This window comes from Vulpes lagopus, chromosome 5, assembly GCF_018345385.1.
Source record: "Vulpes lagopus strain Blue_001 chromosome 5, ASM1834538v1, whole genome shotgun sequence".
NCBI classification, from domain to species: Eukaryota; Metazoa; Chordata; class Mammalia; order Carnivora; family Canidae; genus Vulpes; species Vulpes lagopus.
Genome location: NC_054828.1, coordinates 34,442,777 through 34,461,454, shown reverse-complemented (window position 1 = coordinate 34,461,454; position 18,678 = coordinate 34,442,777). Strand labels below are relative to the sequence as shown.

General features: G+C 42.6%; 1 protein-coding gene across 1 annotated transcript in view; it reads left to right on the top strand.

Annotated features, from left to right (window-relative positions):
- Positions 1-18,678, top strand: part of LHCGR (luteinizing hormone/choriogonadotropin receptor) — a 57,227-nt gene that overhangs the window by 34,238 nt on the left and 4,311 nt on the right. Inside the window, exons 7-10 of the mRNA XM_041757185.1 lie at positions 3,232-3,300; positions 8,244-8,318; positions 12,721-12,906; positions 16,099-16,179. Coding sequence (XP_041613119.1) covers positions 3,232-3,300; positions 8,244-8,318; positions 12,721-12,906; positions 16,099-16,179 — 411 coding nt within the window. The remainder of the gene's footprint in view (positions 1-3,231; positions 3,301-8,243; positions 8,319-12,720; positions 12,907-16,098; positions 16,180-18,678) is intronic.

Here is an 18,678-nt window from a genome sequence, read left to right as displayed (position 1 = left end):
CCAGACAACTGCTGGCAGCTTTGCTTTGCTCAAAATAGAGTAGGAGCTACTTTTTCTTAATTCACTCTACATGTAGCTCCATCACTTAGAAGGTAGAAAGAGCAATAAGGGGACCAGACTCTGGACTCAGTTCTCTAGCATATGAAAATGCTGAGATTTTTATCATCATCCTATGCTGTACCCCAGAGCAAGGAGCCCCAATGTGACATGCTCAAGGCTCACTGGGAGAGCTTGTTATAAAAGTACATATTCCTGAATATCATTATAAGATTTTGATTCCAGATCTCTGCAGTGCACCTGGTCAGTAGGTCTGAGTCTGCATTTTTGGCAAGCAGCTCCAGTTGATTCTGAGTCAGTAGATGAATGGGAATGCTTTGACAAACACTGGCAGAGATGCTAAGAAATTCTATTTCAAAGAAGTTCAGAGAAAAGTCCAACATGATTCCTTCATCTGCAAGAAGTTGCTATAAAGGAATTCAAACCCCCAAATGATAAGGGACTGCCGAAAAATAATATTCTGAGTATAAATTTTTAAAAAGAATTATTTTTTTTGAGCTGCTAAGGAGGCAAGGTTGCATATAATTACACAAAACAATGGAGATAAACCAAGTACCTATCCCCTCAAATTCTAGAAAACAACTGAAAAATGGCACCAATAATCCATTACAGAACACAGTTAAGAGCTCATAAGTGAAGTTGTAAATTCAAAATTCCAGAAGAAAGCACAGAAGAGCAAGAAAAGAAGCAGAGAAGCCTGTTCCTCAGATGGAAGGGCAAAGCTACTGCCCCACGCAGCCTGGTGACTGAGCTCCTGCTATGTAGCAAGCATGACAAGAGACCCGGGGGTTTTACAAAATGATTTTGCTCTGAACTCAAATTAATAAGGAGGCTTTATGAATTATTTTGTAATCTCTGTATTTTCTGAATTCCAGTGCAAATGTCATGCTTCAAGAGTCCTACTTAGATTTATTTATATGCTGGTTTATCTCAGGTGTACTATGTATTGGTAGAAAGAGACCCTCCCCACACACATACACACTACACACATCCATATACACCACAAGATGAAATTCCATGCTTGTTTTATTTAACAAAGGCCAGAGAAACCTTGCAGACAGCAGCCACCTGGAACACGGACAGCTGGGGACTGTGTCTAAACTGTTTCATTTTTTTTTTAAAGATTTTATTTATTTATTCATGAGAGACACAGAGAAAGAGATGTAGAGACATAGGCAGAGGGAGAAGCAGGTCCCTCGCAAGGAGCCTGATGTGGGATCCGATCCCAGGACCCGGGGATCACTACCTAAGCCAAAAGCAGACACTCAAGCGCTGAGTCACCCAGGCATCCCTAAACTGTTTCTTAAGTCAAACCCACTAGGCCATCCCTGACATGACCATGCAACTACCAGCAACCCTAGAAAGGGAAGCTAGGGTCTTGCCAGATACTGGAGCTTAATTTTATGCTATTCCACAGCATAGCCCTCTCTCACTGGAGCATTACATCATTGTTCATGAAGAACTTGCACAAATATTTCTAAGAATGTGACTTTCAAACTTACTTGGTTGGCTATGATTTACAGTAAGAAATTAATCTTACATATACCCATTGTTCATCCAATGCATTTAACATATATTTATTGTAATTGTCCCAAGTACCTGGCACTATTTTAGATGCAGGAGATCCTGCAAGAAACAGAACAGTTTGAAATCCTTGCTCTCATGAAGCTTACATTCTGCTGGGGAAGACAGATGATAAACGAGTATGGTATAATCACAAGTCAGATGCTGATAAAGTCACAGAGGAAAAGCAAATCCATGAGGGGGGATAGGAATGTGGGAATGCAGGGGGAAGGGAGGGTGTAGTTTAAATGGGCAGCCAGGGAAGGCCACAAAAAGAACATGACAGGGACGCCTGGGTGGCTCAGTGCTTGGGCATCTGCCTTCGGCTTAGGTCATGATTCCAGGATCAGGGATCAAGTCCCGCATTGGGCTCCCTGCGAGGGGCCTGCTTCACCCTCTGCCTGTGCGTCTGCCTCTCTCTCAGCCTGTGTCTTTCATGAATAAATAAATAAATCTAAAAAAAAAAAAAAAAAACATGACATCAAGCACAGCCCTGCAGGAGGAGGAAGAGGGGCCAAGTGGGTATCTCAGGAATAAAAGTGAAAACACCCAGTGAAACTGATAGGCTGGAAGTAGCTAGCCCCAGACAAGTGCATTCTAGTCCCATTTCTGCCTGTGGTGGGCTTTAGACAAGTCACTTTCCTTTCTGAGCCTCCTCTGTTCTTTGCAAATGAAGGTGTACCCACTTGATCCTCTCTAAGCTTGTTCCTGGATCCAACATTACCCAACATCTGTCTTGAGAAACCTCTTTCATCTTATTCTAGGCAGACATGTACAGATCTATATACATATATGTATACTTATATATATATAACATAGAAAAATGGTGGAACAAAATTCCATAAATAGTACTACCCTAATTACATGCAACACACTCCAATATTTTCCATTTTGTCCTATTCTGTTCTATTTCATTTTGCTAAATGCTGACTGCACCCAACTAAATTGATTTCACTATCCATAACTGGTTAAAGAACCTTTAACAGGAATTGAAATCTTCTTGGTTATGGAGCCAAATATGACATCAGCAAAAACACATACCCATGCAAGAAAAAGAAAAGCTAACCCAGTACTGGAGTCTTCCTCTGCTCCCTACATTCAGTCAGCTGGAAAGCCCACACACCCACACAGGCCTGTAGAAACAGAGGCAAGACTTGAATGCTAGGCAGATAGCTCTGGCCACTAATTCTACTTCTACCCCTACTTTCTTTAACTTTGAGCCAACTACACAACAACACTGAAACTTAGATTTCTCATTGGTATCATGGAAATGACAGTGAGGATTAAGTCATAAAATGTATGTAGAATGACTGATCAAGTATCTGGCACCTAATAATACTTAATAAACAAACAAATTGGTGGTGCTGCTGCTGATGGAAGTTAAGCCAAACTAGAGCAGGAAGAAAAAAAATTAAAAAACAAAAACAAACAAACAAACAAAAAAACACCAGTTCTATCTCACCAGCTCCTTAGAATCCAAAATGTTGGAGAAACAGAGCTAGATATTGTGAATGCCGGTAATTATCTTAGTAATGAGTGTCACAGAAGGAAGAGTGTGTGGTTTCAAAATGTGCTTCTTTCACTGCTAAATTCTCTCTCCTCTCACTTCAGCAAACTATATAGAAATGGGTTTGAAGAAATACAAAGTCATGCCTTCAACGGGACGACACTGATTTCCCTGTAAGTATGTGCTTATTTCCCCAGCTCATGAATAAAAATGAAATATTACTCCAAGCTACCAGATCACATTCAATCTTCAGCAACTAACTCAGGACAAAAATAAACTTTCAAGTGGCTAGTCCTCAGTGTTTCACTCATGTTACTAGGCAACTGGCTGGCTAGAAACCCCAGAGCACCCTGATTTCAAAGATAGAGGCAGCCTGGAGACATTAAAGTTGACAGTTTGCTAAAATATTCAACACCCTACTTTAGTCTCATCTCTCAGCCTCTCTCTCCAGCCCCCTCACTCAGGTTGATGGTGCCTTAGAAGCAGCCTGATTTCAGGGAAGAAATTCTTCCCCCAGCCCCACTTACAGAGAAATCAGGTGACCCTAGTTACCAGGCTAATCAGCCACAACAGGCCCACTTGCAGCCCCTTGCCCCTACTGCCAGGGGGGTTGTCGAGTACATTTTTCACGGGGGGAGGAGGCCTTGTGCTTTCATCATATCCCACCCTAGGCCCCAGCACTAACAGCCTTTAACTCAAGGAGTACATCCCTATCAACTGCTTCTTTCATTGTTCCACACCTCTGTTTCCTTCTGTGGCTCCTTTTCAAAAAGAGTGGCTCATTCACAAAACCTGCTGGGGTGGGGCCATTTGAACCATAACAGAGTGAGATGACATTCACCCAGCAGTCAGGTATAATAAAAACTAAGAGCATGTGAAAAGTTCAACTGAAGCCAAAATTAAGGGGGAAAAAATGAAAAGGCTTTTATAATAGGTTATATAAACCACAGTCTATACCAGTGCTTCTCAGACTTTAACACACATGGAATAACATGGAGACTGTTAAAACACAGATTCCCAGGCCCCACCCCCAGAGACTTTGCTTCAGTGGGTCTAGGGTAGGGCTTGAGAATTTGTAATTATGACGAGCTCCCAGGAGATGCTGATGATGCCAATCTCAAGCTGAGTAGCATAAGTCTATACGATATAATATTTATTTTAATTATACATATTAACCAAAGACTCTATTATATTGATGCCATGCTACAGAGCTTGGTGGCTAAGAACAGATCTGAGTCACTGACTGGGCTTCAAATTCCAATGCCAACATTCATCATCTTGACCTTAAGCAAGTTACTTAATCTATCCCAGACACAGCGTTCTCATCCGTAAAATAGAGCCACTAATAAGCTTGTTTTGAGGATACCCCACCAAAATGAAAGGTCTGTTTTCTATCCTCAGTACTTAACACAGTGCCTAGCACAGAATATGTGCTCATTTATTATTTATTACTTTGCACAGTTAATGAACTACAAATGAACAAATGAATGATAAATCAGATTGTATTTTTGTGATCTTAGCCTGAGTCTGACACATACCAAGTGCTCGAGAAATGGTAGCTTCCTATCATGGAGTAAATTTTCCTTCATTTTCTTGCTGACTTGAATTCAACGAAGAGTTCGCTGTAGCCAATTGAATCTGTTTGTGCCAAATTTAAATCCTATCCTCTCCTGGCACAGTACTTTCAGATGCCTCATTCACTCAACAAGTGTTTGCCAAGCATCAGCTGTGTTTGAAGGAAAATGCTATATTTGGGGTAGAAATGAAGATGAATAAGCCCTGGCATTTGCCCCACCAGAGTTTACGGCCGAGGAAGAAGCATTGCCAAATAGTATATAAACCATACACTAAGTAGTAACTAAAACAGAAGGCAAAATATGCTGCTTCCCCTGAGAGAAGTAAAGTCCTCCAAGATTCAAAGGCAGAAGAGAAGAAAATTCCAGAAAGCCTCACGAGAGATGTAGACTTTGAGTTGGACAGGCAAAGAGAGAAGGAAAATGCATTCCAAGCAGAGGACAACAAAGAGAATGGCCCAGAGGAGGAAGCATGTGTCCACAGAACAGCAAACAATACCTTTTAGAAAGTTCTAGGGACAAAGCAGGAAGGGCTTCAGATGCCACAGTAAAGAATTTGGACTCTCTTCTGTAGAAAATGAGAAGCTGTTGAAAGTTCTGGGACGTGAAGTGAGAGGGGTAATGAAGGTTCATCTGTTAGCAGGGAGGACAGGGGTTGGGGTGTGAGGTACAGGACCAGGGACAGACAACAGCTATCGGAACAGAGGGGACAACTGAAGGCCTTTGTGCCTCAGGTCACCTGGATGAGAAAGGAAATAAGAAAACTGAATATAAAATGGGGGGACAATAAGAAAGGAGGAAGAAAAGCCAGAGCAAAAGCAAATGGAGAGGGAGGGACACCAGCAGGGTGCATCTTTGGGAGGTCAGGGACAACAGGACTTCAGGAGGGAGGGCCTTGGTCAGCAGTGTTCCAGTTGCCTTGGTGATGCCAAAATGGGTATGAACTTCCTAAAGTCCAACTAGTCAAGATTCTGTATCCTCCACATCTCACTGTTGCGAGAAAGAGGAAACCAAGAACGCAAATCAGTTTGCCAAGAATACAAATCAATTTCATTCTCTTATTCATTCAGTAGACATTTATTAAGTATCACCAATATATTAGGCACCATGATAGGAGCTGGGTCTGCAATAGCAGAGTGGAAAGAATCCTTGCCCTCGTGAAGCTTCTGTTCTAACAGAAGATACAGACAAAAGGACAAAGAAGTGAAGTGATTGCAGATAGGGATATACACTGTGAAGGAAATAACCCATTGCTGAGATTTGCGACAGTACAAGGGATTAGGTTTAGGGGCCCAGGGATAGCCTCCTATATGGACATGAAATTTAGGCTGAGCCTCGAAGATGACAAAGAGCCCACTGTGGCAATAAGGAGGGGAAGTACATCACAGAAAGAGGAAGCAAGATAGGCAAAGGTCCTGCAGTGGCAAAGAAAAGAAGTTGTAAGCTCCTGGAACTGAGAGGAGGCCAGTGTGGCTGGAGAGTCAACAAGGAGAAATAAGTATGAGACAAACCTGGAGATGGAGCAGGAACAAATCATGCAGAACTCAGAGGCAAAATGGAAAAGAGTCTTTCTAAGAACAAGGAGGCCCACTGCAAGACAAGGCAGAGAAGTGGAAGTAAGTTTCAAAACCATCAAGCAAAATTTTCAAACTATCCATTCAACCCATTTCTGGCACCTTCCTCATAAATGGGCCTGTCCAAAGTTGTTCAGAATGATGACACCAAAGCCCTAGAAAGTTCTCAAACTTCCTATTTACCAAGGCAAGATAGGATGGAGAGAAGCAGAACAGAAGGTTGTTGCCTTCAGACACCTCCAGGGTTCTGAGGGGCAATCCCTACCATTCCCAGAGCACCCCACTTAAAAATTTTTGGGTGGAGTTTGAGGGATCTCCCACTGTGCTTCAAGAGGTTATCCTGCCTGTACTTCTCATACCTGGAGGGCTGTGTCACTTGGGAACATGAGAGGGACCCCCAGAAAAATGTGGTAGACAAATTTATTTTTAACTGAGTTACATAATGCAGAGTTATCAGTACACAGAAAGACCAGAGTTTTAATAAAACACGTGAAATGCTGTCATGAAATTTGAACAATTAATTTGACCTGGCTGACATGAGGATTATTTGCTCACAGAGCCCCATTTCAATGATTTATGACCATAGCAGGACATAATTAAAACAAACCAAATCAGGAAGAAGAGCCATGGAGGTTTGGAAAGGAAATTTTCTTTTGATTTAGATTTTAAACAGCAATTGACTCTGACAACCTCATCTCTTTGAAAGTGGAAATACACCCAGGGGATGGAAATGTGTGAGACTGACGGGTGCATTCTGATGGAAGGGCTGAGGATTTCCAAGGAAAACGTTTAGTAGAAGCTTGTGGAAAACAGCCACCCAGGGAGCAAGATCCAGGGGCTTTTGCAGTTTTTAAATGGCAGGCGTGACATGGAGACATGCAGAAAGACAATGAAAAGGATGTACTGCTATCAAATGAGCTAAGATGCCTAAGGATCCTGCAGGGGAGGGGAGGGAGAGTGGGTATTGGTCTATTTGTTTTGCCGTGTAACACTGTAACAGTGATGCAGAAGAATCATGCTCCCGTGCTTGAAATCATCACACCAACAATGGATGCATGTTCCAGAATGTTCTTTGAGTCACCGTTCTTCTTTTGTAGAAAGTACTTAAAAGAAGACTGGCAAAGCTGAGCCTAGGGACCTCACTCCCAGCTCCCTCATCCACCCAGAGAGGGAGACACCAGCCTCAGGGCCCAGACAGGAGCAGAGCCAGGCTGAGCTATTCCTGAATAGTTCACTCTGTTTGGAACTCAAGGGAACAGAAGGCCCTGGTAGCTAATGTGTAGCAGTATTTGGTTTTGCCATAGCTTTAACAGCAGTGGCCCTCAACCCTTTTGTTTCCACAACACACATACCTGGCAACAATCATACACTCAGCACAGAACCCCGTGTGGGGCCTGCAGGGTGTGTGGCAATTTTCTACACCGGCTGTTCTTCCTCCCCTTTCCTACCCACTGAGAATGTACACCCAGAAGAAAAGAGTACAATTAACATAATGAAAGGGATAACTTTGAACAGACTCTACTTTTTCAAGTAAGGTCTTTGCAAACTTCAGTATATTAGCCAAATCTGAGACCTCCAAGGTCAAAGCAGCTGAGTGCCAGATACAGAGGAGGCTGCACCTCCACCCTTCAGCCTTGAACACTGGAACAGCATTTTCATCCTTGCCTAGATGTGTGGTGGCAAGTTTTCTTCACTCCAGGACAGGACGGGGTGAGCACTTTAAGTTGTTGGACAAAGCATCCTACCAAGTGAGGGGGGACATTGCGGGGGGTGGGGTGCCAAACACACACTCCAGCAGTTGTACCATTTGCCCAGCACTGGCATGTCCTTCTCTGCTTTCACTCTAGTTCCCTTTCCCTCTAACGCTGAGCACCAAGCAGGCAGGCTGCTCCACACATGTGTATGTGCAGCGGTGATTGGCAGTACATAAAGGGCAAACTCCACTAAGGACCCTGTCCTTCCCCACAGGGAGCTCAAGGAAAATGCACACCTAGAGAAGATGCACAATGGAGCCTTCTGGGGAGCCACAGGACCCAGCATCTTGTGAGTACAGAGGTGCTACCTTCCTTCCCCACCCAGGCCTTCTTAGGGTGTCCAGCCACACTGTCCTCAGGCTGGTCCATGGAGAATCATGTGAAAGGACTGTGAAAGGACTGCCATTAACCAATAGCACAAACTTGGAGGGCTTACATAACGGAAAACGTTTCCATTCTAGGAGGGCTGTGAAGACGGGATCTGTTCCAGGCCTCTCTCCTTGCTACTGCTTGTGCCTTCTGGTTGTGAGAGGATAACTCTAGCCTTTACATGGCAATCTCTGTGTGTAACTGCCTATCTCTGAATTTCCCTCTTTTTTTTTTTAAAAGATTTTACTTCTTTATTTGACAGAGAGAAAGCACACTCGCACAGCAAGCAGGGGGAAGGGCAGAGGGAGAGGAGAAGCAGACTCCCCACTAAGCAGGGAGCCTGACATGGGGATCAATCCCAAAATCCTGGGATCAAGACCTGAGCTGAAGGCAGATGCTTAACCAACTGAGCCACCTAGGTGCCACTCGCTCTTTTTATAAAAACCCCAATCATACTGGATCAGGGTCCATCCAAGTGACCTCATTTTAACATGATTGCCTCTGTGAAGACCTTGTGTCCAAATAAGGTCACATTCTGAGGTACTAGGGGGTTAGGACTTCCACATATGAATTTGGAGGAGCCACAATTTAGCCTATAATACCAAGGATGGAGGGCCATGTCACATGCTGGCAGAGGAGGGGTGGTTGCCCACCTGGCATCCACTCACAGACATCCGAAGGCCAGAGATCTGACTTGTCCCTGGCCCTTGTCTGGACAGAGCTGAGCTGCTATGTCAGGCTCCCTGAGGGTACAACTAGCAGAACTGAGGTTTTTCGGCTATTGGGAGTTTAGTGTGGGGACATGGGGGAAATTATAAAGGAACAGGAAATTGAATCACTCATCTCCTGACAAGGCCTTAGGAAGCCTGAATATTGCACAGGAAACAACTGCAGTTGTAGTCAACTTTGAGGAGAAATGCAACAGAGCTCCAGACACTCTGCAGCTCTAATGTGGGGTGACCTCTTTCCTCCACAGAGATGCCAAGTCCATTACTCCCTACTCTAGTATTCTGTTACTCATTCATTCAACAAGCTGTGATTGAACATGTCCCATTTATCAGGCAGCATGCTGGAGAGATTGGTGAGCCAAACAGCTCTGGTTCCTGCATTTAAAGAGATTATAGTCACCTAGGGGAGACAGCAATAAATAGGCAAAGCAGACAAGCATGTGATTTTCAAGTAAGGAAAGTGCTAAAAGGATAGTGAGCAGTGTAATCTAACTCATTTGTTTGTTTATTCATTCATCCATTCGTTTATCCAGTACCTATTTTGTAAGTCCATACTGTATGGAGGCACTAGATTAGGCATCAGAGAAACCGTAGAGAATAAGATAAATATTTCTTATTCCCTTCCTTCATACAATGGGGAAAGACAGACAAGGATCAAATAAGGAAATAAAATATATAGTATGCAGATGGTGTTGGTTGTGAGGCAGAAAAATTCAGTTGGGAGGGCAGTGAGAAGGAATTCTAGGGAGAGGAAGTTACTTTTAAAGAGGATGGTCGGGATCCCTGGGTGGCGCAGCGGTTTGGCACCTGCCTTTGGCCCAGGGCGCGATCCTGGAGACCCGGGATCGAATCCCACATCGGGCTCCCGGTGCATGGAGCCTGCTTCTCCCTCTGCCTGTGTCTCTGCATCTCTCTCTCTCTCTCTGTGTGACTATCATAAATAAATAAAAATTTAAAAAAAAAATAAAGAGGATGGTCAAGGGAGATGATCCTGAGAAGTATCATTTAGGCAAACATCTGAAATAAGTGAGGGAGCAAGTGATGTGGATATCAGCAGGAGGGGCATTCTAGTAGAGGGAAGGCCAGAGCAAAGGCCGAGAGGCAGGAACTTGCCTTGTGTATTAGAAGAACAGAAAAGGGGCCAGTGTAGCAGACTGAGCAAAGAGGAGAGTTCTAGAACACAAGGACAGAGAAGTGGCAGACAGCTAGGTCAGAGGACCTTGTGGCCATTATAAGGATTTTACCTGTTCGATGAGATGAGATGAGATGAGATGAGATGAGATGAGATGAGATGAGATGAGATGAGATGAGATGAAATGAGATGAGATGAGATGAGATGAGGGTTCAGGATTTGGGTCAGGGGAAGGAATGAACCAATCCAGTAATTCTTTACATTCCAGCTCCTACCAGTATCAACTCATAATTCTGTCTACTTTCTATCTCCCACCATTATAAATCCCAACTCAACGTCTTAGTTCTTGCCAATATCAACTCCTGACTATCTATTTCTTGACTCCATCTGCTGTCAACTCTACTCCACTGCCAGCCCTGCCACTGTCAACTTCTGACTGTATGTAGTTCCCAGCCCCTACTTCTATCAACCCCCACTGTGTCCAGTTCCTAGCCCCCATTACTGTCAACCCCTACTATGTCCATTTCCTAGCCCCCACACTGTCAACTTCTGACTTTTACTCCCCAGCTCCTGCCAGTATCCATTCTGACTCCACTTCTTAATTCCTGCAATCATCAACCCTTGACTCTGTTTACTTCCTAATTCCCACCACTACAACTCCTAATCTTCTCAACTTCTTAACTTCTGTCACTCTCAGTTCTGACTCTCTCTCTACTCTCCACTCAACCTCATGACCTTTGCTCCCACTACCTCATGACTCATGCCCATTGCTTTCTCTGCTGTGTCTCAGCTTCTGTCCCCCTATCCCATAGGTCCTTGTCTATATGTCTCATATTCAAAGTACACCAGACTCACAATCATGCAGGTTGGTTGCAACTCCGCAGTCTAGCACACCCTGTAGGCAGAGCTCTTACAGCAAGCTGGCTAATGACCCAGCCACTGGACAGCCAAAGAGAGTTGCCTCTGAATCAAAGTATATGATGAAGTTAATGTGGTCACAAGACATCCTGCCTGGAGAGCTGCTTGGTCCACTTACTTAGAATAGAGACACCTACACTGTGTTGTCCAGAACAATCGGAACAGACCTAGTCTTATTTCACAAGCAGCTGTTCTCATTATACCCTTAGGGTGTAAGTGGTGGCTAGAAGCATTCCTTCCACCCACAACCCAAAAATATTTTCCCCACTGGTCTTCCATGAGACTGAAAATATATTATCAGAGATTTACTCCTTTATAATGAGACCTTGCCTTTTTCTAGGATCCTAATTTAAAATATATCTCCTGAGCAACACACACACACACACAAAACACCTGCCTGCAGAGAGCTATGTGCTCTATCCCTAACATATCCAAGATAACACTATAAAGCAGGATAAGAACACTGGTTTCCTCAGTCAACAGGGACACAAAAGCAGCAGAAGTCTGAAGTCCCTGAGATAAATTCTGCTGTCTTGACTATTCACCAGTGACCTACACTAGTCCTCACTCCATGTTGAGGAGTCACCATCACTCAGTCACCTACTGATCCCTTTCCATGTGCTGGCCACTAAGCATTGGGACAACTTGCTGAAGGTGACTGTGCTTCTGGAAAAGTTTCATGGGACATTAGCAGTGACCACTGAGGAGGTGGGCAGGATTTTAAAATTTCCACTAACTTATCTTCCTCCTCACATTTAACCTGCTTAGATTTTTCTTGGACATTGTCTAGAAAAACCAACGAGTTTGGGACCTTGTTTACAAAACCTATGCTGTCCACACAGTTCTGTTTGCATGGCCAAGTACTTGCTTGCTTTCGACTGATGAATCCAGCTTGCCTTTTAGAGAATGTAAAGTCTGCTTCCCAGGTAGATGACAGCTAAGGCCATATAGCAGCTCTTTAGTATAACTGGCCTGTGCTTAGTGAAAACCTACCCTGCAGGGCTTGATCAGTCAAAGATGGAGGCATCTGAAGCCCTGAATATCTCCCCCTGGGAGACAGCACAAAAGCTGATGTCACTGCATGTGCCTGCTGTCTCATAAAGCAAAAGTTATTTCATGTCTGCTAAGTGGAAAGAGGGAGAGGGAGGGAAGGAGAGGAAAAAAGAATGGGGGGAAGGGGAGAGAAATGCTAATAAATATATGGCAGATATAAGGAGTTACAATAAAAAAAAGGAGTTACACTCAACCTTGAAAGGAATAATGGGGTGCATATGAGGGAAAAAAGCACAGCATAATTTTTTTTGAATTTAGATCTTAATGAGAGTAACTGAATGGAGAACCTTAGGGGAAAGGCAAGATAGAGAAAATCTTCCTATCCTCTATCTCTATCTCTAGGTTCCTTAGAACCTAGAGAGTTCTCTATCCTCTATCTCTATCTCTAGGTTCCTCAGAACCTAGAACAATACTATTATTGAGAGGAGGTTTCATTCTGTGAATCAAATGTATAAAATAAGCAAAAAGGCTTGCTCCCTTCTATTTTTCAGGGATATTTCTTCCACCAAATTGCAAGCCCTGCCTACCTATGGATTGGGGTCCATTCAGACACTCATTGCCACATCATCCTACGCTCTAAAAAAACTGCCATCGAGGGAAAAATTTACCAGCCTCCTGGATGCCACACTGACTTACCCCAGCCACTGCTGTGCTTTTAGAAACTTGCCAAAAAGAGAGTAAGTAAAAAACAAAAGGTAGAGCCTACCAAGCTGTGGTAAAAACATTTCAAAACAGTCAACTCTGGCAGCTTCCTGCCCCTTCACTCCCTGCTCTAGATCAGCTCCATAGCCATGAGGTCACTTTCGGAGAGACAAGAAGAAAATGAGCCATCCTGTTTCCTTCTGAAAACTGATTCTGAACAGTTGATTCACCCTACAGCCGCAAGACCTTTGTAGCCTATTCTGGGCTAACTGAATTATAACCTTAAATCAGGCCATAATTGCAGTTGCAAAATGGAGTACAGAACTGGCCTTTTAAAGATTAGCTCTAATCTTTATCAGAGAGCATCATTTTTAAAGAAGGAGGGAAATAGGCGCAAGAGAGTAAATTTTACCTAATCTTAGTAAAATCTGAATCTTTAGTTAAAAAAAAAAAAAAAGACACAAAACTCTACAGAAGGCTTTTTCTTTTTTTAAGCTATTTCTCTCCCAGCAAGAAGACCATCTTTCATTTTAGAACAGAATCCTAGCTCCCTAAGGATTAGCTTAGTGTCAGAACAAAAAGGGCATGAGCTCCTGGCTGATTTGTGTCCAGTGGGGACATCTTACTGATTTCACTGATACTCTACAATCCAGAACGGCATGACAGAGTGTGCAGGATTTCATTCTTTCCTTAAAGATTGTTTTCTAGACCTTTTTTTCGACTGAGATACATACTAATACCTTTTTTCACATCACAAGCCAGTATACATGTCACATAGGTAAAAAAAAAAAAAACAGTACTTTTTTACGTGTGTGATAAACACGTATTTTTCTTGTCTATTTTACTCCATTTTATTTCATGTGTTTGTGTTTTTAATACTAGTCCCGATGCACTCTATTGTTTCCACGACCCACTAATGGGTTACAATTCATAGTTGGGAAAACAGTTGCCCTACAGGGCTATTATTCAGGCTAAGAAGATATTCTCAATTAATTAGATGACATGCTAGAAGAGTGACACGAAGATGCTGCTGTCTTTGTTTGGAATCAATCTATTTATAATAAATCAACCAACATGTATTATTGTGCATCTACTTTGTGCCTTGCAGAGGTGCATGAAGCCCTATCTGAAGTTTTGAGGTAACCAAGAAGACAAAGCACTCAGAGAGCCATGCACCATTAACTGAGCTTCAAAGAATACTAACTGAGCACTTAGTTCCAAACTGTGCAAAAATCTGAAGATACAAAGATAACTAAGAGCTCATCCCACCCTCCCAGAGTCACAAACAGCTGTGTGGGGGCAACACACAAGAAACCAATGTTTAAGTACAATTCAGCAGATATAATAGTAGTGCTAAGAACAGAACAGAATACTCTGGGAACACAGAGGAAGAGTTTCTAAACAGCAACAGGACTTCTGGAAGGCTTCCTGCAGAAGTGACTTCTGCTGAGCTTTGGAGAAAGGAGTAGGAGTTGGCTAGGCAGGTGTGGGCAAAACCATACCAAGAAGACAAAGTAGTTCATGTGAAGGCACAAAGGCAAGAGACCGAGTCCTTTGGAAAAACTGGAGCAAGGTGACTTATGGGTACACAGAGAAAACAGAGAGAAATGGGCTGTGATGGGCTCTGAGTGCCTGGGCCAGGTTGTTCAGAGGATGGGGAACCACTGAAGAACTCAAAGCAAAACTGCCCAGATTTGCTTCTGTAAAATAACACTCCAGCAGCTCTGAAGGATGGCTTGGAGGTAGCAAAACTGGTGAGAGACCAATTTGAAGAACAATACAGACACTGGTTTATGGTAAAGCTGATTCTGGACACCTCAGCTTTTGTGGCAAAGAGGTCACATCCCTTCTGAAATTACTGGCATGTGAAAACATTAGTTCAGGGGATATTTATTCCAGTAGATGAAAGAGACTACCTCTGGGTAAAAAAGGGGAGGACAGGAGTATGCAATTGTAGGCCAGTATCAAAGTGAGATGGGAATATAGTCACATAGAAGTTGTCTTGATTGGGATTACAAGCTTTAATGGACTCCCTCTGTATCCTTAAAGCTTGAAACTTTGGATGCTAGTGAGGCCAGAGAGCCTGAAGCTGAGACAGTGGAATGTTTATGCAAACTCTGAGCCACCCCTCTGCCCTGCAGCTGCTGGGCCTGGATAACACACACAGCTGCCTAGGCAGATGGCCCCAAAGACCTCCCTGGTATCTATGATTAAAATTTCAAAAAAGAGTAGATGGAACCCAGTGCTATCAACTGAAGGCTAAGAACAACCACATTTCCTGTTAACTATAGATTGGTTCACACATAAGATTGGTTCACTCTAAGTGTCAGATACAGAGCCAGAATCAAACACACACACACACACACACACACACACACACACACACACTTTGATCCAAATTAATTTTTGAAAGCAGGTCCAGTAGGTCAAATAGTTCTGCTATATTATCCACTTTCCTGCCTTGTATACAAAGTTATCTGTACAAGGAATTGTCTGGTTAATATTGGAGAAGAATAATATATAGAAATCTCTAGTTTCAATTGCCTCATTTCTATTTCCTCCTCGAGAAAGGTTGAGCTTCTCATCACTTTCTCTCTTTCCCTCTGTATCTCCATCCAGTTTTCCTTGGTACCTCCTTTTGGTTTCATCTTAGGAATAGAAGTACAGGTCTCTTTTAATATCTTGATACTCCTCCCCTTTTCATTAGGTTAAACTTCTTGGAACGATGGAGGAGTAGGGAGCACCCACATAGATTTCTGAAAAAAGGCAGAAAATTCACACCATAATATCAAGTATAGTATCTTCAAATCCTTACAAAACAGATTTCCCAGTTACGATTCAAAGCCATGAATTCTGAATGGCTATTTCTTCATCAAGAGCAATGTGGTAAAGAGAATGGTAAGGAGCAAACCCTGATATACCATAAAGGTAGTTTTTAATAAGCATTGAAAAACCCATGATTCAACATGACCGATTTAGGTTTATTCATCTCTTGAGCCCACACAAAACATTTAGCATTCCGGAGCATTTTATCTAAGCTGGAAGCACTCTAATAACAGTTCTGAAGCCTTTACTCTCTCCCCAGGAAATGTTTCAGGTAGGACAATAGTACAGAACATCACTGGTACAATAGGTAAAGAATTTGGATGAACAAAGCATAAATAGACATGATCATGTTTAAAGACCAAAAGCTCAACTGTTTTTTTTTTAAACCTTTTTTCTTTCAGGCAGAATTTTTCATTTTCCATTTTTGAAAACTTTTCCAAACAATGTGAAAGCACAGCGAGGAGACCAGATAATGAAATGCTGTAAGTATTTGCATGCAAAGAAACTCAGGAAGCCATGTCTCGTTCTCTGTGCACCTTATTATCAGTGCCAATGATTTTCTTCTGATAAAAGTCTTCACTGGGGGGATGTTTGCAAAGCACTTTTTAATAGATTAAAAATGGGATTTTTTTTCTTTGTAAGCGGCAGTTGATCAGACATCTCTTTTAACTGTTAAAAAAAAACTCTTCTAAAAATGTATCTTCATGTTCATTCTACAATTAAATTCTTCTCAGAAATTAAAATTTTATTTGTAGGTATTCTGAGGTCATTAAGACTTGCTTAAATGATAGCTTAATTTGTAGAAATTTTCACTAGTCAGTGGTCAGCATTCCATAAAGTAACTGATTGCAGACATAGCTTCTAGAAGTAGCCACTTGCCTTAAAAAGACTCAGGCCACCTTGACCACTATGCTCTGGAGCTTAAAATTATTCAACCTCAATGCTATCGCTAACATACACTGGATGGGAGCTCTGTTTCTATTCTACTGACTGATTTTTTTTAACATTTTTCCTGGCTGCCTTGGCATTTCACATATCTTCAAATGTAAAAGAGTATGCTTCAAAAGATAATCCCAGTGTCCCTGTGCCACATTTACTATGATTTATAAGTTTTATTATTCCCCCCATGTGTCTTTCAGGCTACAAAACCAGATGCCCTTCTAAGACACCTTGTCATTCTCCATTCTCTCTTCATCTTCTTTTCTTTTCTCTTGCTTTTTCCCCCATCAATCTGCAAGTTATATAGAGGCAGCAGGGTGGTATGATGGAAAGACCCTCGGCTTTGGATATGAATTCTTGGCAGTGATGTTCCTGTAACACTGGGAATCCCTGGGCAATACTTACCTTTTTTTGGAGACATTTTTCCTCATCTTTGAGGGGCAGCAGGAATATCATTTGGCTTTCAGACCATGAGAATGAAGGGAGTCGTTAAAGAATGTGACAGCGTCTGGGGTACGTTAGAAATAGCATACTCTGTAATCCTTCTTTTCTCTTTCATTTAGGTCCGACACCAAGTATATTCCAGTGTTCCTTTTCCTTATCATTTTTGTTCTTGTCTTGATATTTTGTCTGTCACTCATCTTCCTTGTAACTCTTTTGTAACCTATGGCTTTTTTCCTCATCAATAGGAAACACTCCTGGACAGGAGACGTTAGCCCACTCTCAGTAATCCTTTGTCAGTCCCACCCCAAGCCTTCCCAAATAAGGCTACAGTCTTGAGTTTGCTACGCTAACACTGCTTTAAAACAAATCCCCCAAGCTCCAGCATCCCCAAAACTATGAGAAATTAGTAATAATCTAGGTAGAAAGAATATACTCCCCCACCCTCCTTCCCATTACCTTGCTATTCCTAAGTCCCTGGAGTTCAGAAATTCTAGAGCCAGGCACTAAGTTTTACCTACTCTCCCCAGGATCTCAGTGTCCTTGCTGTTAGGGCTGGCCCCATTGTTCTCCTACAGTCTCCATCTTTCCTCCTGTCTTTGTTCACTGTGATGGGAGTGGCCTCTCCTTCCTCTGACTCAGTGTTGTAGGCCTATGGGGTCCATTCATACCATTCTGTACTAAAGACTGCTCCTTGCTGGGTTTTGTCAATAAGCGTGCTGCTGCCCTTAGGAGCTGTCCCAGGACACAAATGTAAGTGGCAGGAGGTAGGTATTTGGTCTGAAGACAAATCACCAAGGAGAAAAACTCCTAGACACACATGCTCAGTAGGGCAGAAAAAGAAAGAGCAAAGGACCAGAGGAACGAGAGAGGGAACATGTTTGACCTCCTATTGATATAAATGTTTTCAGAAATCATGGCAGAATTTTTAGAAGCTTTGAATTAGTGCTTCTGATGCAATTTAATTAATAGCTGCTACAAGTCATTTTGATAAGGGGAAAGGAGCAAGGGAAATTAAGGTAGCAATAGTTGGAAAGGTTTCACCTGGTTTAGTAAAGGCTATTATTTGTAGGAATTATCCAGGGAACTTGCTTAAAAAACAGATTCCTGGGCTCTGTCCCTAGAGAATTTGACTCTGGGTTTGAGGTAAAGCCAGGAATCTGCATTTTAACAAACACTCTGGTGATTCTGATGGAAATAGTGCAAGGACCACACTGAAAAGCACTGACTGAGAGACAGTGATGTAGAGGAAAGGCCCTTACTCTATGGATATGAACACCTACCTACCGCTGCTGCTACTACACCTTAGGGATTTTAGGCTAATCACTCACCTCCTTTTTTTTTTTAATTAATTTTTATTGGTGTTCAATTTACCAACATACAGAAAAACACCCAGTGCTCATCCCATCAAGTGTCCGCCTCAGTGCCCGTCACCCATTCCCCTCCAACACCCACCCTCCTCCCCTTCCACCACCCCTAGTTCGTTTCCCAGAGTTAGGAGTCTTTATGTTCTGTCTCCCTTCCTGATATTTCCCAACATTTCTTCTCCCTTCCTTTATATTCCCTTTCACTATTATTTATATTCCCCAAATGAATGAGAA